The following is a 22,227-nucleotide window of genomic DNA, read 5'->3' as shown; positions in this document are numbered from 1 at the left end:
TTTCTATCAGAAAAATCAAGGTATAACTATAGTGGGATATCCAGATACTGGCTATATAACTGATCCTCATAATGCCAAATCACAGACTGATTTCATGATAATATAGCTTTCTCATATGAGTCATCAAAACAGATTCCAGTGACTACTTTCATCTATCATTTTGAAATATCACATATATGTGTATAGCTTCGTAGAATAATCAACCACATACAACAGTAATGTGATATTGGTTTCATTAAATCATCAACCATTATCTACAAAGATAATGCTACTTGTGTTATTCTGATGCAAACAAAATAATGGGAAGATAGAAATCTTGCAGATTAAATCATATGATAACCTCACTAATTTATTCATTAAGTCCATATTAACTTCTACATTTCAAAATGTATTCGTGAAACTAGTATGCAGCGACAACAGGATTTGCAAGATTCCATGAGAGTTGATCACTAAATAATAACATATTCATATTATATTACACTCTTTTTCTTTATAAAATTTTTCTATACGATTTCTCATATAAAATTTTTAATGAGACAATATCTACTTTATTCCTTATATTTTCTCAAAAGATTTTAATATAATTTATAGATCATAATTATTGTTTTCTAGGCTCACCAATAAATTTTTCCTTCCTAGATTTCTCATACGAGGTTACAATGATTCAATATATACCATATTATTTTCTCTTTACATTTTTATTAGGTTTTACAAAAGCTTTAACAACATATTAACATATTGTTTTCTCTTTATATTTTTATATAAAGTTTTAGAGGAATTTCCAACAAAAAGTTTACAACTAAAATAATAGATCAAAAGTGTTGAGAATAAACGTCATTCAATCGATTAGATGTCAACAACAAAAGCTGTGTATTAGGAGATGTCTCCCTAATCGTTATGTTCATTCAACATATATAAATATATAAACATTCTCATCGGTTAATACAATAATAACTCTACGTTCTCTACTCTTTGTCTCTCTAATAGAAAGACGTCTCACACGCTCTCTTGCAATGCAATGCCACCAGCAGTCAGCAATCGGTGTGCGCCGCTCACAAGGTGAGGCAGCAATTACCCTTTGATGCCGAGCCATAGTTTGCAGTAGCCTGGAGGTTCATGCAAGTTAACTGCAACATTACAGAGCGCTGTAAAATTATGAAACTGCTAGTACCATTTTTTTTGGACAGGAAACTGCTAACATTCGCCATGAGGATGTCAACATAAGCAAACATGATAAATCAGCCAGACGGCCTAGTATGAGAAGCAATGATGTATTGTACAACCAGCCAACCATGAACTGTTGCCTACATGTTTTTCAGACTTGGCTATACGCTTACAAGGGCCGTTTGCAGTGCAGGCAGCCAAGCACAGTCGCAGTCAACATTGAGACCCATCAAAGTTCAAAAAAGAAAGAAAAAAATTCTTCCATACCTACAAATCTTACGACTACAAAATAAAGAATAGAACACATTGCCGCACTGACTAATATGCACAAGTGTTTCCATTAAATAATGAACAACCACAACCACTATGCATCACAAAAGCTTAATCTCGAAGATGGATTTAACAATTTCTATCTTTCCACAAAAGCCTATACAAATAAAACTAACATTGCCGTAATACCTGAGCATGAACACGTCACTGCTTCATTGGGATATGGGAACATTCTGTGGTTTCGGATAGCCTCCAAGATTGCTGGGGCACCTCAGTTCTCTAAATTTCAATGGCAGGAAGATCCAAAACTTCTTTTCTTCTGCAAATGCCTACCTAAGTTTTGATGGATTCACATAAACGAGCAATATTTAACCCGCAATTCAAATACTCGACGTATTTGGCAAACGATCAAGCCGACCATTCAGTATTTGGCGAGCACGAGCACTTCGGTACTGCAATCGCTCGTGTAGTGTCTCAGACATTTGCTCGAAAAATTCAGGATCCCATCTCTGAATCAAAAGGGGATCCTCGGCATAGCATATATATATTGATGTAACAGCACTTTCCACAACCACAACAGTTAGTCCAACCTGCAAAATAGATCATCACTCAGCTTTGAATAAAATATACAGATAATATCAAACAGGAATGCTCCAAAAAACTTTGTACAGTAAGAATAAAAACTTAACATGAGGTTTCCTTTTCTTAGTTACTTTAGTCAAACAAATTCATATAGAAAAATAGATACTTACCAGTATCATACCCATCAGCATAGAGGTTGAACCAACCATAACAGCTTTATCACTTTGTTTGAAATATGTCCAAACGCCTGTACAAGTTCCAGTAATTAACCCACCTAAAATGGTGCTCATCAGAAGGATAGCACCCGAACAGTCATAAGCAACAAGTGCTTCGATCCCTGTGGATTGAAACAGCTCCCAAGCATCCCTAGCTGAGCGATTGAAACTCTGTCCATTGACAGCAATCTGAAAAAAAAACTATGTGAGACATGCATTGGATAACCTGATATCAATTATCAATATTCAATAGCATGAGAATACAAATAAACTGTTGGTGTAATGAACACTCGAGTTCAATAAAAGCAGTGGTTGGATCACATATCATATGCAGTTGTGTAAAAATATTCAGGTATGCAAAGGTACTTTGACTGATACAGGTATTAAAGGCTATAGCTTTTGAAACAAAGTCAGTACAAGGATATAAATGATAAGCAGAAAACACTTAGAACAGGTGGAATCTTAACATTGATATGATCTACATCTTGAAAACCACCACCAAGATAAACATCACTCACCTGTACATATGCATATTTGTTGAAGAAGCGAACAAGTGTCTCCACAATATGAAACACAAAATCAACACAGCACAGCAAGCACTCGTTGCTGCCAATTTTAGATCGGATTCCACGAATCTGTAATTTAATATCAGAAAGGAAAGGGCAAGGACAAAAGGACAAAAATGATGAGACAATAATAAAAAATAAAGTTAATATCTGAGTTTGATGCGGGCAAATCTAGGAGGTAAAGGTGCAAACCTCCCAACGTAGAGTCCTAATAGCAGCTGTAAAAAGTGATCCATAGCAAATGCTTCCAAATGAAGTCGTTACAGCATATTGAAGCGACTTTAGAAGCGGTTTTGGGGGCATCGATGCAGCAGCTGGTCCACCGTGAATGAGAACAAGGAAAACCATCCCTGACACAATGACATGGACAGTATTGCTAAGGACAGCTCCAGTCCAAAATAAACTGACTGAAAAAATCTGCAAACACAGGAAACATTATTAAAAAACATCTAACAATATTAAAAGCACTGAAATTTGATATAGAACAACGATAAAAACTTGCCCGCTCACCAATAGCAGCCACCATTGCCCACCATTTGGCATGCCAAAGGCAACAATACCAGAAACTCCAAAGGACCATAATGCCATCCAACAAAGCATGACTAGCACAAATGCATATGCAACTCTCATCACATCAGGAAGTTCCCATACAATTCTTACTGCCTTCTGCAGTACTAGCATTGTGAAGGGAAACCTAGCAAAAATCAACCCAGTAACTGCCATGAACAATAAAGAGTATGCATTTTTGTAACAAATGTATTGCTCATGTGGATATAGAGGTACTGTTTCTTTGTGATTTAAGCACATAATTAAAGTCTAAAGGATCTGGAAGGCCTGCTGCCCCACCTTATTATAAATTTAGGAGGCATGATTATTGACTTATTGCACAGCATAACTTTGGGGGACAACATTCAACAAAAATTGAAAGGCCAGACAGACAGGAACCAACAACTAAATCAAGAGGCAAAAAGAGTAAATTTCCGCTCCAAGATGGTATGCATGGTTTGCCATATGCCCTTCAAGAGAACATATATGATATCTATGGTGGATGGGAGGTTTCAGCTATGGCCTTCATCAACCAGGAGCTGTGGTGTGGTTCAGGTGGAGGTGCCACCAACACAAAAAGAGGGAGGGGGAAAAACTTCTTGATCCTTCCTTGGTTCCACAGCAAAGACTCTTGACTCCTCATGTATAGGTGGACCTAGCAGACATAGCTAATGAAAATGAGGTAACGATTTAAGATAGCATGGAAATAAACTGAAGGATAATATGCTTGGTTATATGGAGACAAGATATTGTAATCAAAGGAGCTATTGACGCTGCTGCTACTGCTTCTTATAGCCGTGCTTCATGCATGTGGACCCTGTTGGTGATAGACACACCATTTAACCGGAAATCCTGCACTAGAATTCTCCTTTTCTTTCGAAAGGAAATCAGGTCTTAAGGTTTCAGGATTAGATACTATAGCTGTCTTCCACAAAGCAGTGTTATAAAAAGAGGTCTACTAGACGGCACAAGGGACAGGCATCTACTGATTACACATCACTGATAGGCCGCATAACCAGGCTGCTTATGGCATATAGTCACTACTGGGTGAGTGGCCAAACAGATACGAGTTACCAATTTTAGAACCTTGTTCCACTCCATGCACAGTTATTGAGTAGCAACTAAGTTTCCATATGACTTTCATGATAACTTTTTATCAAATAATATATCTTTCACAAGGAAAAAAACATTTTTAAAGAGTTATGTTAAAAACTTGTTAAACTCTACAGGTTACATGTGTATCACTAACTGCCAATAAAATGCACTTGATACTGCACGATGAACACCTGTAATCTGAATAGAATACAAAGGACTGACCAACTTATGGCTCATACTACACTAATCACTCTTCCCTTACCCATTTTACTAGCACTCCCTTCAAACAACTACAGTGATATTAATCTTGAAACGGCATTGAAGTTGAATGATCCAAAATATATAATACTTAAAAGTAGCACAAAGGCATGCTTAAATTGTGTACTTTCCACTCAAATCAAGTAGATTGAAAGAACATGTCAAGAAAGAAAGCAGTTACAATTGGCGTGAAGGCGAACGGGCACAGGTATGCCAGCATATGCAGACAACTGTTGGAAAGGGGCATTGAAAGAGACACTCATCAACCTCCTAACGAAATCATAACAACTGCAGGTGCGATAGTTCAAATTTGCAGATAAGATGTTGAGGAATCGTGAATAGAAGTTCCCCAAATTTGCATGTGATTGGCAGAAATTCACCTCCCTAATCGGTTTCAGCATCGCACCCTCATTCACTAGCGTCCAAGTTCGTTTCAAATTGGATCGAACTGCCAAATTTTACAGACTAAAAATGCAGTTGCTGTGGGGTGTACCTATCGAGCACTGACATGACGTAGAGGAAGTGCAGGCCGGCGCCGACAGCAAGCGCGACGCCCCAGAAGAAGTGCTTCCCCCAAAAGCACAGCACGCTGACGACGGCGAGGTACGCCGTGAGGCTGTGCACGGCGGTCCGCATGACCACCCTCCCCCCGTCCTTCCTCCCGGCCGCTGCCGCCAGCCACGCCCACGCGAGCGCCGCCCCCACGCCCCCCGCGACCCCGTAGTACTTCCAGTACGTCTCCGTGAGCTCGGACGCCGGCGCCGACACCACGTCAGGCACCTCCACCGAGGGCGGCGGCGGAGCGGTCTCCGGCGATGCGGCGACGCCCCAGGGCTCCGCGGTGAAGTTGGTGAAGCGGCCGATGTTGAAGCGGTCAACCTGGCGGAAGCGGTTGAGGCCGAAGAGCACGAGCGCGGCGCCGAAGACGAGCAGGTGGAGGAGGAAGACCACCAGCCAGAACACGTCGCGGCAGTGCCGCCTCGGCCACGCCCCCGCCGCCGCCGACGCGGCCCCCGCCACCCCCGCCGCCGGGGGGCTAGGGTTCCCGCTCTCGTCGCACGAGGAGGAGGACGAGGACATGGCAGCGATCGGCGATTAGAGGGGGATCAACCGGTACCGGAGAGGGGGGTTAGCGAGAGAGGGAGAGTAATTAGCAACGCGAAGAGGAGCGGTAACTGCGCGGTGGTGGCTGTGGTAGGGCAGTAATCATTTCGGTCATCTGGGGGAGGAGGGGAGACGGCGACCTGCGCGAACAGCCGGATGATGGTGACGTCCCGCGGAATCTCGGGGGACGGGGAAGACGGGGAAGCGGTTCGGCTCGTCCGCGAGCGAGGCTGGTTGGTGTGGGGTTTGGAGCGTCGCGACGAATGGGAAGCCAGGAAGGCTTGGGGTTTTCGTGCTGGGGCGGAGCGCGACCGGCGTCCGGCTCTCTCGACAGGGACGATGGCGTTGGTCTGGGGCGGGCGCGGCTTCTAAGGTGTTTGTTTGGTTTTTTTTTTCGCCCTTACAGGCTTAAATTTTGGTTATACATAAAATTAGAGTAAGGCTAAAATTTAGTAGAAAAATGTTATTTGATTTAGGATCAACTCAAAGTTAGGGTTATAGAAAAATTAAGACTAAAAGAGGATGTTTGGATTATAGTCATATCAAAATTTCTAAAAGATATAAGTATGGTATATAGGACTCACATATAACTATTTTTTAGTGTTAAAATATAATTAACATGGATCTTGATTTATAGATTTCATTGTAAGAAGTATAATGAAACAAGCATATTACAAATCAGAATTACGGTTTAAAATATATAGTCTATCAAAGCTTGCTAAATCTAAAAGCATGTATTTATACCAACCAAAAACTTACCCTGTCACTTCAGTACTAACTTGAGCAGTAGGTTAAGCCAAAATTGGGGTCTCCATTCTACTCGCTCCAACCCGAGCCAAATTTTGGCCTCTTATGAACTGAGGGTGCCAATTTTTTAGACAGGATCAAATCAGGATAACAAACTAAATTGAGGCTAAAATATATAGGCAATACTAAATTTTAGTTTAGCACACTAGAATCTAGAACTAAATAACCCTAAGCAAATCAAACCAATATTTGGCTATATGGCAAAAAAGAAAAAATAGCTAGCTTTGGGTTCAAAGCTAAAATTTGATCGTGCCAAAGAAATTTTAGCTATGACCACTACGGTCAACATGAAGACTCCGTTTTCCTTCTGACGAGCTTTTTTGTTCGCCTACGAATTGGCTCGGCAGCACAAACAGTAGCTGGGTTTGGTGGCAGCTCCCCACATGTCACACGGGTTCTAAAATTTTAGGATTAACAAATTTCAAACAATTTTATCTTCTAAACCGTATATCTTATGATATTTTTGCATCATAATATTTCTTATAATTAAATCTATAAAATAAGATATCAGATGACTATGTTTTGGTGAAAGAAAATTTTATTGACAAGTAGAATCACATGTCATACCAATAGTTTTATCACAGTTCAATATGGCTACAATCCAAACACTATTTTTTTCTCTAATTTTGACACCTATCTCACATTTAATTTGGTCACGAACCAAATATCATCTTTTTTATCCTAATTTGGTATGACCCTAACTTTGACCATAGCCAATATTTGGTCAGCCTCTCTGGGTCTAAAACCAAACATGCCCCTAAAAGTTGAGGAGCCAGTTGAACACGCTAGTGGCAGCTACGACTGGCTGAGTCACTGATGGGTTTTGTTACTCAAAAGTAGAAAGTGAATCAAATAGTCTATTTTTTAAAATGATTTTTGAAAAGCAAAAGTTAATAAAAATTATCAACGAGATTCTAAACGGTATTATATATATTATTAATTTTATTTCATCCACATCAAAAATCAATTTAAAATTAGTATTTCAATGAGCCTAAGTTCTAACACATGCCCTGAGAGAGAGGGGGGACGGAAATGTCGAGCCTCGAGCGTTTTGGTTTGGCGATTTGCTGCACTGGATCCAGCGTTTCCGCTGCTGCCTGCTCAAGTGGAGTGGAGTGGAGTGGAGTGCCTTTTCTTCCTGTTCACCTGCCCGGCTGTACAAGTGAGATTCGTGTGATGGTGCTAATGTCTCGTGACACCTCATTGGTTCTTCACCTTCAAAAGCAACGCAATCCTCGGATGGATTAAATCTTTGTTTCGAATGTAACCAGATGGATGAAACCAACAAAAGTTTAGTTATTCACACTTCGGATCTACATGGACGTATATTGCAAGATAAATACGCACAATTTTGTCTGTTTTCTCACACGTATGACCATGTCTTTCTGAACAATCTTCTGTAGGTAGTATTCACAGTTTTTCTTGATGACCAATTTGGTCTCTCGACAATTTCCAAATGATCACTCTAGTCACCGATGTTTCAAACAGGCCAACTAGTCTCCCAAGTTGCAATTTGGGGGCAAGAAAGGACTTCCGGTGATCTGGTTAGCCGCGTGGCGTGCTCATTCCTCACCCAATTACTTGTTGGAAATGACGAAAATGCCGTACACCATGTGGTGGTGGGCGCCATTGTCGTGCCCTCTTTAGCTCATACCCGTAGCATAGCATCACTGTGATCACTCGGCAGCTTGTTGTCAGTCGGCTCGTGTTGCCATTCATGCCGTAACAAAATTTCCCTTCTCGCCAGTCAGAATTTTGATGGGGCTCTTGACGCATCTAAAAATGAAGGCGGGGGATGGGGAGTGGTGATTCGCGACCAACAAGGGCGGCGCTTCGCAGCTGCTTGTTGTGGCAAAATCTCGTTCGTGTCGGACGCGCTGCAGGCCGAGGCAGAAGGCTGTTTCGCCGTCATCGATTTGGGGCTGATAGCTTGGGTACCGGGAGGATAATTTCGGAGTGTGATTCAGCAAACCTGGTCGCAGGGATGAACAGCAATGAATTTAATGTTACGTCATTTGTTGTGTTGGTGCGTGAAGCAAAGATTTTGTGTTTGGATTTTAGACGACTTTCAGGTTGTGTTTCGTCGGAGGAAGTCGAATAGTGTGGCGCATGCTATTGCTAGACATGGCGCGGAGTTAGGGCATGACTCCACCATGTGGGTGGATATTGCCCCAGGCTTTGTATCGAGTCTTTCAGCCACTGATCTAGATGTGCTGTCTGATTAATGGGATGAGCTTCGTTCCTATCAAAAGAAAACTCTGCCTCTGCGGTGTGTGACCACGAAGGGTTTTGAGCGAGAAGCAAGAAATCGGAGATCGGCCGTGACCCGGAGCCAATGGCTATTAGGCTAGCATGGGACACCATAAGTAGTGCAACACACTTCCCAGTAATTTAATATGGGCCAGGAACATGTTAGGCCATCTCCAACAGCTACCGTAAAATTTTATCCTCTAAAATACTATTACAGCATCCCTTATCACTATTATAGCTTCCCTCGTTCCATCCATCTCCAACAGATACTCTATATCCCACCTCATTTCTTCTCTCTCATATATTTTATTGATTTTCCTTCTCCCCTCCCTGTTCCCCATTCCCCGTGCATATCTCGTTCAGTCCGCCACCGCGCTAGCTCCCTCCACGATCCGCCACCGCGCTCCCTCTGCCAGCAGCGCCCCCGCCCTCCCCCATCCGCGAACCCCTACACCGTCAGCTGGTGGACGCCCCTCTTCCCAAGCAGCAGCGTCCCCGCCCTTCCCCATCCGCCACCCCGCCCCGACGGCTCCGCCGCGACCGGTCGACGCGCGCAGTGCCGGGGGCTTGATCCCGAGCTGTGACTTCGTTCTCTTGTCCGGCCGATGACCACCTCGTCGTCCGAGAGCATCGAGACAACGACGAACTCGAGGCCCGGCTCGCTCTCCTTCGCGACCACGAGCTACACGGACATGTTGGGGGCTCCACCGCGGCCGGCAGTGCGGCGCGCGGGGCGTCGAGGTACAGGGCCATGACCCCGCCGTTCCTGCCGTTATCATCGCCGCCAGTATCGCCGTCGTCCTACTTCAGCATCCCCGACGGCCTGAATCCCGCCGACTTCCTCGACTCGCCGGTCCTCCTCGACGGCGCGGCGATCCCTGTAGAGTTCTGCTACCTCTTCAGCCCGCGCCATGGCCACCGGTGAAGCAGTCGCCAGTATGGGTACGTGTCATGCTCGGCCTCATCGCGGGAAGCAAGCAAACAGTGATACGGCTACTCCATTTGTCCGCAAAACAGCCGACCCTCTCTCCTCCCTTTGCCGGCACCGCATCCCTGTAGAACTCGATGCCGACTCTGTTGGAGTAGATTTTCGTCCGCTCCGCGGCGGCACAGTGTTGCGGCCAGCCGAAGCCGACGCTGCTGGAGATGGCCTTAGGACCTATCATGCTAGGTTGCCTGTTGTACGGGCGAGTCCGGGCTGGATGTTGAGTACAACAAGGGAGCAACAACACCGACAATAAGGCATCGATCAACTGAACCAGAATCGAACTCCTCTCGTCCATGTTCTTGTTCCAATCGAACTCTTGCTGTTGTACCCTCTAGACTCCTTGCTGCTCTTGTATTCCAGTTCTCATATTGTATCTCCAAGAGATCAAGAGTGCCATGCCTATTGAATCAATGGAGTGGTTTGCTAACAGAATAGTACAGGCTACGCCTCGAATTAGGTAGAACTAGAATTACCGGTTACTAAGGATCTATTTGGTTTGCGTACAAGTTTACCACGTGTAAGATTAATCATGTTATAGATTTTTAGTCAACTGTTTAGTTGACTGTCACAACTGTGGTAAACCAATTTTGTTAGCCATCTGATCAATATGTTACTCACTTTTTAACTAATTTTGTCACAATATGACTAAAAAATTATGAACTATATTTCTATAATAAATTACACTTGACTAATCTTAAACGTGAATCAAAGTTATTAACTATATTTTTATAACAAATTATCAATAGGCCCGCTCCAGCTGAGCAGCCGGCATCCATCGTGAGCACTCCCCAGCAGGCATGTGCTCGCCCGGCCTCCCGGACTCCTGGGCCCACTGCATGCTGAACGCGACGTCGTTTGGGGCTCGTGGGCTGTCGGCCCGTCGGCGTAGAGTAGAAAGGCGTTTCAGTCCCAGTCGGACGCCGCATCCAAGCTGACCCCACGGGCCGCAAACGTCCAAAGTTTCTCACCGTCACGCTGCTTGGGCCCACTGCTGCTGCAAAGTGGAGTGCACACGCGATCATTCACTCCGGCGCCGATGACGCGTGGGGACCCAGCGAACGGCGGGGCCGGGGAACCAGGGCGCGCGGCGCGTCGTCAAATAGGGGCGCGTCTCGAGGTCCGATTGGATGGAGCATCCCTTTTTATACTGCCCGTGCGCCACCGCGGTGAGAGCTGAAAATAGTTCTTCGAAAAAAAAATATATCCTACACCTCGATTCGAAAAGGGGAACCAGCCGCCGGCGCACAGGTAAACTGCTCCTCCCTCAAATTTCTCTCCGATTTGTCCCGTTTCTCACAAACCAACACAAAATTTGGCCTATTCCTAGTGCGATTGAGTCATATCTGCTCGTGCTTCGGCTTAATCTGCGCTGGTTTCTTCTCGGACTTCAGGGGAATCGGGGTGTTTCCTGAGGTGATGCTGTCGAATCAATCATTCCGGTGTAGATAGATGAATTCCGCCTCTGTCCACAGGCTCGTCGATCTCGAGCGCAAGCAGCAGCTGATCCACAGCCACAAGCAAGGGACTGGCTCCTAGCCTCCACCAATCTCTCTCCATGAAATGCCTCTCCGATTCCTCGGTCAGTGGCGACGATTCCCGGACTCCGGTCGCCGGTGCCGTCGATGACGGCTCGAGCGAGCCGAGTAAGAAGCAGCGGACGGAGGAGCCGTCCTGCAGCTCGAGCGGGGCAGGGGAGTGCTCGTCCTCGTCCTCCCGGGCTCCGCCGCAGCCGCAGGAGGAGCAGCAGCGGGAGCAGCCCCCACCGGCCGCTGACGCTGGAGGGGGCGAGCCGCCGAGAGTGCCGGATCTCGGGGAGGACCTGGTGTTCGAGGTGCTGCTACGGGCGGAGGCGCGGGCGCTGGCAACCGCGTCGTGCGTGAGCCGGGGGTGGCGGCAGCTGGCGCGGGACGAGCGGTTGTGGGAGGCGGCGTGTGTGCGGGAGTGGGCGAACCTTGGCTTCTCCGAGCAGATGCTTCGCAGGGTGGTGCTCTCGCTCGGTGGCTTCCGCCGCCTGCACGAGCTCTACATCCGCCCGCTCCAGCAGCGTGGTGCTGGCGCGCCGCACAGGCAGGGGAGGCGGCAGGTGCCGGTGAGGATGGGCCGGGACCAGGTTCAAGTCTCCCTGTCTCTGCTGTCGACTTTGTTCTTCCAGAAGATGCCTAATGCTCCTCCTAAGAAAGACAAGGATAACGATAGTGGCAAGAATGGAGGTGGCCAGTGCGGGTGATATAGCTTGTGAAAAAGAATGACGAGCGTATCTCCCAGACAGCATCACTGCAAGCAGCCTATGCAATTTCAGGCGGTCTGGTTATGATTCTTTACTACATTTGTGGGAGTTAGAATCTGATAGTATCACTTGGATTGGTGGACAGAGAAGACTATGTGGATAGGTGCGTATGTACTGATGGGAGGCAATTTAGCTGAGTGAGATGGCATGAAAGGGGTGCAATAGCGCCTTAAATCAGTGCCAAGTCTACGTGCTGGAACTGCTAAATTACACGCTATCAGCAAAATGTGTAAACTTGCCTAGACAAATATGTGTCAAGAGGGTCAGTGTGAAGTTGTGCCATGGCATTTGTCAAATCTCCATGGGTCAGAGGGCATGCTTAGGTGAGCCTTTCTTTGGCTTCAAAGCTTTTTCTCACTCCCATGGAAAGGGAAAGGACTTTACCCGTTTGAGCACAATAATGTGAGGAATGGCCTGAGGTGTTGATTTCTGCAACAAAGTTTCAGTTTAGTGCTGCATTTTTCACACTATTGTTAGGTTCATTAAGCTCTTGTGATGCGATTGCTGTGTACTGATTAACAATGTTTGTTTGGAGGAAATTTGATTTTCTCAAATTAAAAATTCAAATTTGATAAAGTCGTCATGTATGATATATTTGTGACAGTTGGATCTGTCCGATGCTTTTATGGATTTAACTTTTGTTTAACTTACTTTATGCATTACAGAATTTTAATTTTCAAGATCACTAAGATTCTTCCTTCGCAATTATTTTATCCTTTTTTTTGGGTAAAATGTGAGATTACCTTTTCTAGTGAAAATCTTTCCTGTTTTCTGCTATTTCAGTTGTAGTTTTTAAGATAAAGTGTACAAATTGCTTCGGTGGTGTTGTATTTCGTGTGGTAATTAGCATTTAACTCACTGAAGGTTTTCCTCAAATCCTCCAGTGTGATCCTTGCTGGATCTTTAGAAACCACAAAGATGTCGCTGCCTGAGCTTTCACGTGAGGAAAACGTTTACATGGCTAAGCTTGCGGAGCAGGCTGAGAGGTATGAAGAGATGGTTGAGTTCATGGAGAAGGTTGCTAAGGCAGTTGATTCTGAGGAGCTCACTGTGGAGGAGCGCAACCTTCTCTCAGTTGCTTACAAGAATGTCATCGGAGCCTGACGTGCCTCATGGTGCATCATATCCTCCATTGAGCAGAAGGAAGAGGGCCGTGGCAATGAGTACCGAGTCACTCTCATCAAGGACTACCGTGTCAAGATAGAGACTGAGCTCACCAAGATCTGTGATGGAATCCTCAAGCTTCTTGATTCCCACCTTGTCCCCTCATCTACTGCTCCAGAGTCCAAGGTCTTCTACCTCAAAATGAAGGGTGATTACTTCAGGTATTATAATAATATTACTACGTTTAAATGTCTGTAATTTCTATTTTGTTGCACTATTAAATCGTTTTGGTTGAATCTATGGTGTTACAGGTACCTTGCCGAGTTCAAGACTGGATCTGAGAGGAAGGACGCAGCTGAGAACACCATGGTGGCATACAAAGCTGCTCAGGTAATTTGCATGTCCTGCATTTCACAGACCTAATGTTAATTTTTGTTGGCTGGGGCATTGATCCTTTTTATATATCCCGTTTATCATTTAGTGAAGTGTGTTTCTAATTCTTTTCTGCTAAATCTGTCAGGATATTGCACTGGCAGAGTTGCCCCCTACCCATCCTATTAGGCTTGGGCTGGCACTCAACTTCTCAGTGTTTTATTATGAAATCCTGAACTCTCCTGACCGTGCTTGCAATCTTGCCAAACAGGTTTGATTTCTAGATCAATTATATGCATTGTCTACTACTTTGTGTTGCAATCCTGATGAACGGAATGTGGGGTATGTTGTGAACCTGAGGATATTTTGTAGTTCACAGTTCAGACAGCTGTCCTGGACATGGATACGGGTGTCGAAATCCGATTCGGACTCGGGTGTCCGATTCGGCAAAGAAAATTTGGACATGCGAAATACAACTCAGAATCCGACACGGGTGTCGGAATTCGACTTGGATTCGGGGTGTCCGATTCGGCAAATAAATTTGGACATGGGCGTCCGGGTAACACAGGTTTAATCAAATGACTAGTGCATGATAATAAGACATCTGGGTCATAGAGTAGTGTAAGCAACTAACGTGTGCTGGATCCAAAATCCCTACGAGGACAATTGGTAAAGCATCATGATTGACCAAAGAATATGTGTAAGCTTCTTATTATGAATGAGCAAAATTTCAGATCAAGTGATGATCCAAAAGAACAAGTATAAGCATATAAACATTTGGAAGCATTTCTTCTACAATTCTTTACACCTCTTCTGTTGGAGTTAATTTTCTTGGTCCACTTTGGCCCTTAAATCTTTTTGAGACCTCAGTGGCTAGTCTTTTACCAACGTAGTAGAGCCACACTCTTGGTGTCTTACTCTGCTTTGCTTTTGGCAGGCTTTTGATGAGGCCATCTCGGAGCTGGATACCCTGAGCGAGGATTCCTACAAGGACAGCACTTTGATCATGCAGCTTCTGCGAGATAACTTGACCCTGTGGACTTCTGACATCTCGGTATTTTCTTCGTCCTAGCATGTTTACACTCGCATCCTATTTTTGTTAGTCATCCTAGATATTCAGATTCCATTTGCTTGGGTATAGGAGGACGCCACTGAAGAAATCAAGGAGGCTCCAAAGGGCGAATCTGGAGATGGCCAGTAAATATGGTCCATGTGCCCAGAAACTACATTTGTAGTATTTGATCTACTAGTGACACTGCCATGTGTTCTGGGTTCTTTTTTCATCAATATTGATTGTATTGTTCTCGTGATAATTGGAAATTCGTGACCCCCATTTATGTTGTGCTAGGAATGCTTGCAACTGCCTCGGTAATTTTTTGCAGGTGGGTTCTCGAGTTATATTTGGTATAGGGATCATCAATTTGAATCCTTCATGTTATTACTCTGTAATTTTTAGATTGTGCTTCTTGCTGTTGCTTGTGAACCGTCATGTCACAAAATTCAGTTTTCGGCTCTGGATACTTTTTTCTGATGTGTGCTAACGTGCATGCTCTTGAACTGAACGGGTTCTATATCTGCATGTGCTGCTGGATTGAATGTTTGGTATGACACGGCGATTTCTTGATGTGCTGGATGTATATGTGAACAACGGACCTTGTCAAGATGGCGCATGCCCTTCTCTGAAGCAGGTGTGTTTAGTCCCTTGGGCAATTGGGAACCTACTTCTGGTTATGACTCACGATATCAACTTCATTTTATCAACTGGGCAAATTTGCAACTGAAATCCTTGCAGGAGACATGTTGCATTGCACAACTGGGAGTGTCACAAGACATTGTTCAGAGTCTCCCCGATTGCCTACTAAATCACAACTGAGACCACGGCAACACTCTATCTCCCGTTTTAGCTGCAACTTGTATAATCCTTCAGCTGGATGATGGATTGAAATATCCTATCTATTTTAGTACGAGCCAAATGCGAAAGGCTTGAACCCACGTGGCCTCCTTCCCCTCTTCTCCAGCTCTGCCTTCAGCCTCTTCGCTTCTATTTTCATATTTAAAAAATCTCTCTCCACGGCCCGCCTCCTCGAGTAGCTCAGCTTTTGCCGTCCTGGAAAATAATTTGGCCATGTAAAGAGCATTAATATCCTAAGAACCTTAGTAAATTCACGAATACAAAAAAATATAACTGCTGATGATTTTAATTCTTAAAAACTTTCAAAAACACATTGCCCCTTGCTCAACTAATACATCCAGGTTAGAAAACTTATCTCTGTAACAAAGCATAATATTTTGAAGCAGAAATTTTCCATATGCATGCGCATGTATATAAGATCACAAAAGCACAAACCTGGCCCTCAAATTCTCCTCACGTAGATCAAGCACCTCTGCTCTTATAGCAGGTATTTGTTTGTGCTCAGATTGGATCTGTACTAGCTCCCTATACAATGATTGAACCTTCGCAGTTAGGCCTTCATGCAAAGCTTCCTGCTCCATCTTTTCAGAACTTAGGTGCAACACTTATGCCTTGATAGGCTCAAGAGCATGCATCTCTTCCTCTAATTTCAGGCCACCTTGGATAATATCCCTATACCCCAGTTCATTATCAGCATGAAGCCTGGGAACGGTCTGTTTGGTTAGTATGTGGATCTCGTCTTCAATGAGAGCTAATTCTTGCCTAAGACCTAGAATATTCTCCAGTGCAAGATTATTGTCAGCAGCAATTCTCTGAATTTCATCATAACGGGAAACAAGCTCCTCTTGAAAAGGGAGCGGATGCATGGGTCAGGAAACTCCTCCAGCTAGTGGGTTTGAAGGGCCATCTCCGTGACCAGGCCTATTACTCCAAGGTTGCCAAGTCATATGGTTATTCGATGATGCCTGAGATGGTGTAAGAAGAGGACATACAACTTGTGAATGAACAGTTATTGTAATAACAAGGAGTAAACAGACAAAACTATTTTTCAGCAGTTGAAATGGCTTAAGTATGTGACTATGTTATCAGCTCATCATTTCCAAACAGCATGAGTGCATTTCAGATACACAGAACTTCATGATAGGCCATGATGGTACAAGCACACCTCAGATAAAAAGAACATCTGTTCTTCACCACACTTTTACACTCAATTGCAACTCATGTTGCTCGGTGGCTGGAAAGTGGAAATTGCACAACCATAAAACACTTGCAGGAATAAAGGAGAGAGCCAGTACATTCTACTGTCTAAATCAGATCCAGGTATTTTTTAAGCTACACAATCATCGTGTGCAATAAAGGGAGACAGTTTACTCCCAGTAACTAAACACTCCAAGGGGCACATTTGGCCTACTTCATCAAGGAAGGAATCAGCGTTTCAAAAACCGGCTGCCTAGTCAGCCTAGGCACTTGGTGCCACCCTCCCGCCAAATCGGCGACTAGGCGCTAGGCACCATCTCACCGCACGCCTAGCAGCTAGCACTTTTTAAAACACTCAAGGGAGGCAAACATTAGGTTCACAAGTAACATATAATGGGTTCCCCTCTAAAAATTAATGAGCGGTATACAAACCAATTCGAAGTGCAGAAATGAGTGTGTTTCATATCGAAATCATGATACTTTTGTAAGCATGACTCCAGATAATCAAAAGGGGAGTTAGTAAACTCCTGCATCACCTTAGCCTCAAATTAAGCAGAAAACCGCTCCAAGTTTACATGCACATACACACAAAGCACAAATGTGATGAGCAACAAGCAACGAGCATAATCAATAGGAATCACTATGAATTACCCTAGGGCCAGGAATCTCGCTTTCTAGCAAATGTAATTACTAAGCCTGATGGTTTACTTGATGAGCTAAGAGCTAGGGCCTGCACGAAGGAACAGAGCGTGTGTACCTGTGGGCAAGCAGGCGAGAAGGACCTGGATGTCACCCGCGACCGAGGCCGCCTCCCCAACCTGCTCTACCCAGCGATGCACCCGCTCGAGCTGCTCGCGTAGGCAGCTGCCCCGTCCCCCGTCCACGCCGCCGCCCAGCTGCCGACCCGTCCGCCGTCCACGAGGCTGCTCGAGTCTCTTCGTCTTGTTCAGTTTAGCCCTGAGGAAAAACCAGGCCGGGCCGGAGAGAAGCACGGTTCAATTGGGGTCTAGAAGAACCTCTGTGAACGAAATTGGCCCGGTAAGCCCATCAGGCCGATCGAGATCGAGCCATCCGGTTTAGTCTGCGTGTGGTTCATGTTTCAAAGGTACTATGACGTGTTTCGGTGCACTACTCGTTTGCAGCATAAAAAACTATGAAGTCTTGCTTGGCGGGGTCTCCGTCTGATTCGGCGACGAAGGAGACGGAATCCAGGTCCGGCTCTGATATTTCGGTGACTCGAGACGAGATTAAAAATAGAACTCATTATTAAATATAAATTGTTCAGATCTAATTTTTTCAATTTGTTTTTGATCGATATACACAGTATACATATACATATGGGGCCTTTGATTTTGAGGGCCCGGAGCGGTCGCACCGCTTGACCCCTCTCCGGACCGGCCCTGACGGGATCCTTGCAAGATCCATATATAATTTTATTGATCTTTAGGGGTGTCAGCAGCTCTTCTGATTGCTGGCAACGAAAGAGACAGGATCCTTGTAAGATCCATATGTAATTTTGTTGATCCTTAGGGATGTCTTTGTAAGGATTGTTATATAATCCCGTTTATGCTTATATGAAATACATCCTGGCTTTAAAAAAAAATTAATGCTCCCATCAAGAAATTTTGGTGGGGCTGTGAACGAGGCAAGAGGAAAATATGCTGGGTTTGTTGGCAAAAGATGACGATGTCAAGCGCGTGCGGCGGGCTTAGGTTCAGAGATATTGCACGCAGATGGACCACACACTCATACTACTCTATATATATATATATGTATATACATATATATATATATACATGTATATATATATATATGTATATATGTATGTATGTATTCACACAACATCTATAGAAGATCGAAGATATAGAGTTTAAAGATCAATAAAGTTATCATAATCACACACTCATACCACTACATACACGTACTCATATAACGTATACTGAAGACCGAAGATGCATAATTTTGAGATTAATAAGTCATCACAGGTATATTGCTATTGACAGGTACACCATTTACTACTGAAAAAAAAATCCATCTTAATAAGACACTCAATAAGTAAATCTAAAGTTTGATCCTTGATAGATAAGAGATATAATCATTTTTACTAACCACCGAAGCAAGGCTTAGTTCTCATTCAGGTTTTCAATTTGGCATTACTAAACCGCCAAGCGTGGCGTATCCCATCTGATCCTGATTCTCTGAGTGCCCCGTCTGCTTAAGGCAGTGTACTTCCCGACGAGTGCCTTGCTACAAGCTGAATTGGGTGCTTCACCGTCTCAAGTGTGGCGAGCGATCGTGGAAGGAAGAGACGTTCTTCAATTGGGCTTGATTCGTCGCATAGGTCTGGTGAACGAACCAGCATTTGGGGACACAACTGGCTACCGAAGGAGGGGCTCCTCAAGCCTCTTCGGGTGAGTGAGCTCATCGATTCTTCTTCATGCACTTGGAGGAGAGACATACGTGAGAAGTTCTTCTACGATATGGATGTTGAGGCTATTCTCAATGTTCCTTTGAGCCCTATCCATCAAGAGGATTGTGGGGCCTGGCATTATGAGAAATCTGGCATGTTTTCAGTCCGGTCAGCATACAAGCTCCTAACCAACACAAAGTCTCAACAAGAGGATTGGCTGGAGAAGCAAAGGAAATCACTGTGGGGTATCAAAAGTGCCATCAAAGTGTTTTCTTGGCGATTGGCTCAGAACTCGATTCCTAAAGGCACAGTGTCGCAAAACCGAGGTATGGCAACAACAAAGGAGTGTAATATCTGTGGTGCTGAAGAGGATAATTGGGATCATGCGCTGCTGAGATGTACATTGTCAAGATGTGTTTGGGCTCTTATGGATGAGGATATCACTGAACTCATCGCGACGGCAATGATCAGAAACCCGGAGGAATGGTTATTCTTCATGATAAAATGCTGCCAGAAAATGAAGCACGGCGCCTTTTGGTGGCGTGCTGGGCAATTTGGTGGGCACAGAGGAAAGCTATCAATGAGGGCGAGGGCACTTGTATGATCAATTACGTGTAAAATATGCAATCAGAAGGTGAATGATTGCGAAAACTAAATTTAATTTTAATTCATCCAAAATAAATATTCAATTTAATCTCAAAATTAGTTTGGAACATACTGCTATCACGACAATAAAAATGATGTATATAAATATCTGATGGTCCGACTATTGCCCTTAAATTCTAAGGGTAACTAGATAGCGATAAAACTATTCCAATAAGAATTAAGTCAATCGGATCTCTGAATTAAGAGTTATGAATTTGCAAAGCAGACTATGACAGATGATGACGAAAATAGATTAAATACTAAATTTATAATTATGCAAGAATTACAAAAATGCTACCAACCAAAACTTTACCTTAATGTTCTAAGATGATTTTAGATGGATCAGATCAAGACAAATTACTACGATGAAAAGATCCACACGAAATCAAATATCGAACGATGAAACAAAAAGTGCAGAGAAGTAATGGAATTACCAGCACATCAACTTACAAAATTTGATCTTCATTGCATAGATGAGCTCTCAAAATACATCTCAAAGCATCCCTAAAAAATTCCTCCTCAAAACCCTAATTATCACTTAAAAGACTCTAATTTATCTCCTTGGCTACTGTACATGGTGTGTTGTCGCACAACAGGCTCTTGTAGCCATCGATCGGCACAATATCCTATTTGTTAGAAATCCAGTGACCAATGCCAGCGACAACCGTCCAGCAGTTGCTCATGCTGGTCACGTCCGTTAGGCAGTAAACACCCGTTCAGGAGGGATGCCTCACGAACGGGTATGATCCCGTCTATTCATTATGTATATATATCAAACATCAATCAATGAGAAAGAAGTTCGAATCCATTTGTTCATTGTCTACATTACATTGCAACTACTTCTAATACGTTATCAGACACGCATTGCTCTACTCGATCAAGAAACAGAGAAGGAGAAGAAGACGATCATCGAGAGGTGAGAGCCATGGATAATTGGAACTTACCCGTGATGCACTTGGCGTCTTCCCTTCTTTATGTTCTGCACCTGGCGCGAAGTCACCGCCCGAATGCCTTTATCGGCCGCCACCGTGATCCTCATCATGACCCGGGTCACAGTCGTCGTCACCACGCTCCCCAGGGCCGTGACCGTCGCTTCTTCACTCGTCGTGGTCACCGTGATCGCCAAGGCTCTCGCGTGCTCCATCGCCCTTTGGATATGTAAATGACTTCAAATGAAAAACTTTTCAACTATAAAGTTGTAGATCTCATCGAGAGCTACAACTTTTATATAGATTTTGTGCTCATCCAACTTAGTATGAAAAAGATATAAATTTTTTAAGATATGTTGTCACTCATTTTTATAGGCGGTTCACATAAAGAACCGCATGTAAAAATAAGTGACAACATATCTTAAAAAATTCATATTTTTTTTCCTACTAAGTTGGATGAGCACAAAATCTATATAAAAATTACAGCCCTCGATGAGATCTACAACTTTGTAGTTGAAATTTTTTTCATTTAAAGTCATTTAGATGCTCAAGTAATGGTTTGAAGTTTCGTATAGAAGATATCAAAAGGATTGCATATGGTGTTAGTATCACTAGCAATTCTCTGGTGGGATGGTAAGGAAGGTTCGCACGAGCTGAGGGGTCCTGGGTTCGAGTGCTAAGAACCGCATGCGCGCGTATTTCGCGCGAAAAATCGCCTGACTTTTGTGACTTACAATGTCACGATCGTGGGGGTGCATGGTCGGTTAAAAAAATTGTTTTTTTTCGAATAAAAAATGTCGATTCGGGGACCAATTATTACAGGCAGTCCGCTTAAGAATCCGTCTGTGAAAATTGATTTCTACAGGCGGTTCGCTTAAGGAAGCAGCACAATAACGGCTAGTTTTTGGGGAAAGGGTATAAATACATCTTCTCCTCCTCCAATTGAATGTTGCTGCTTTTGCTGAGCTACTTGTGGACAAACACCTTCAAAGCATTGAAGAGCCCTCCCAAACCCTATCTAGAGCCTTGTTTCTTGCTAGATTTGAGATTTAGGGTTTGGTGAGAGAGATTAAGAGCTTGAGAGCAAAAAGCAAATCTTTGGGCATTCGAGTCATCGTCAAGCTTTCGATTCACAATCTTTTACTCTTGGAGCTTCATGCTCCTAGACGGTGAGACGTCGCCCGTAAAGCACCCAAGATTTGTGGAGTGCCACGGGAAGTTTGTAATCTATCATCAAGTTGAGTAAGTACTCTAGCTTGATCTTTGTGGTCGCTAGGAGAGGATAGGGTTGAAAGAGATCTGGCTCTAAGTGAGCTCCTCAACGGAGACGTAGACACTTCTTTGTAGAGTGGCCGAACTCCGGGATAAATTCTTTGTCTCCTTTACATTCTTGCAAAGTTACTTTTGTTCAAGTTGATTTTGGGGATTTCCCCGATCTTTGTGCTTGTGAGTCTCTAGCTGCAGGTTCTTGTTGAAAAGAAACTTATACACCTGGTAGGACCTGTGGTAACCTTTAGATCATATAT

General features: G+C 44.0%; 2 protein-coding genes and 2 pseudogenes across 4 annotated transcripts; 2 read left to right on the top strand and 2 right to left on the bottom strand.

The window, feature by feature from the left end:
• Positions 1-871: 871 nt before the first annotated feature.
• Positions 872-6,079, bottom strand: LOC133921889 (uncharacterized). 3 transcript variants are annotated; one of them, XR_009910338.1, is made up of 7 exons: positions 5,190-6,079; positions 3,308-3,491; positions 2,990-3,214; positions 2,750-2,866; positions 2,187-2,420; positions 1,624-2,024; positions 872-1,127 (listed from the first exon to the last, which is right to left on the bottom strand). XR_009910338.1 is itself a non-coding variant. In XM_062366964.1 (6 exons), exons 1-6 carry the CDS (start codon positions 5,774-5,776, stop codon positions 1,815-1,817), a joined length of 1,557 nt encoding a protein of 518 aa, XP_062222948.1. In that variant the 5' UTR covers positions 5,777-6,079; the 3' UTR covers positions 1,256-1,814. The 3 variants fall into 3 exon arrangements, 1 of the variants encoding a protein (XP_062222948.1); XR_009910339.1 differs by having other exon boundaries at positions 872-1,106; XM_062366964.1 differs by lacking the exon at positions 872-1,127 and having other exon boundaries at positions 1,256-2,024.
• A 4,886-nt stretch (positions 6,080-10,965) lies between these two features.
• Positions 10,966-12,782, top strand: LOC133921887 (F-box protein GID2-like). Its single transcript, XM_062366963.1, has 2 exons — positions 10,966-11,093; positions 11,237-12,782. Exon 2 carries the CDS (start codon positions 11,401-11,403, stop codon positions 12,070-12,072), a length of 672 nt encoding a protein of 223 aa, XP_062222947.1. The 5' UTR covers positions 10,966-11,093; positions 11,237-11,400; the 3' UTR covers positions 12,073-12,782.
• On the top strand, positions 12,429-15,149 carry LOC133921886 (14-3-3-like protein GF14-E; annotated as a pseudogene).
• A 135-nt stretch (positions 15,150-15,284) lies between these two features.
• On the bottom strand, positions 15,285-16,843 carry LOC133923004 (protein FLX-like 3; annotated as a pseudogene).
• Positions 16,844-22,227: the final 5,384 nt, after the last annotated feature.

This window comes from Phragmites australis, chromosome 6 (assembly GCF_958298935.1).
Source record: "Phragmites australis chromosome 6, lpPhrAust1.1, whole genome shotgun sequence".
Taxonomy (NCBI): domain Eukaryota; kingdom Viridiplantae; phylum Streptophyta; class Magnoliopsida; order Poales; family Poaceae; genus Phragmites; species Phragmites australis.
The sequence above is the reverse complement of the archived record's forward strand: the minus strand, read 5'-3'. Positions and strand labels throughout refer to the sequence as shown.

What these genes read in the sequence shown, in the direction of transcription:
- LOC133921889 (XM_062366964.1), bottom strand. Translation starts at nt 5,776, where the DNA reads ATGTCCTCGTCCTCCTCCTCGTGCGACGAGAGCGGGAACCCTAGCCCC. An exon ending in TTAGGACTCTACGTTGGGAG is followed by an intron (nt 2,867 to 2,989) that starts GTTTGCACCTTT and finishes ATTAAATTACAG; the next exon opens with ATTCGTGGAATCCGATCTAA. An exon ending in ACAAATATGCATATGTACAG is followed by an intron (nt 2,421 to 2,749) that starts GTGAGTGATGTT and finishes TTTTTTTTTCAG; the next exon opens with ATTGCTGTCAATGGACAGAG.
- LOC133921887 (XM_062366963.1), top strand. Translation starts at nt 11,401, where the DNA reads ATGAAATGCCTCTCCGATTCCTCGGTCAGTGGCGACGATTCCCGGACT.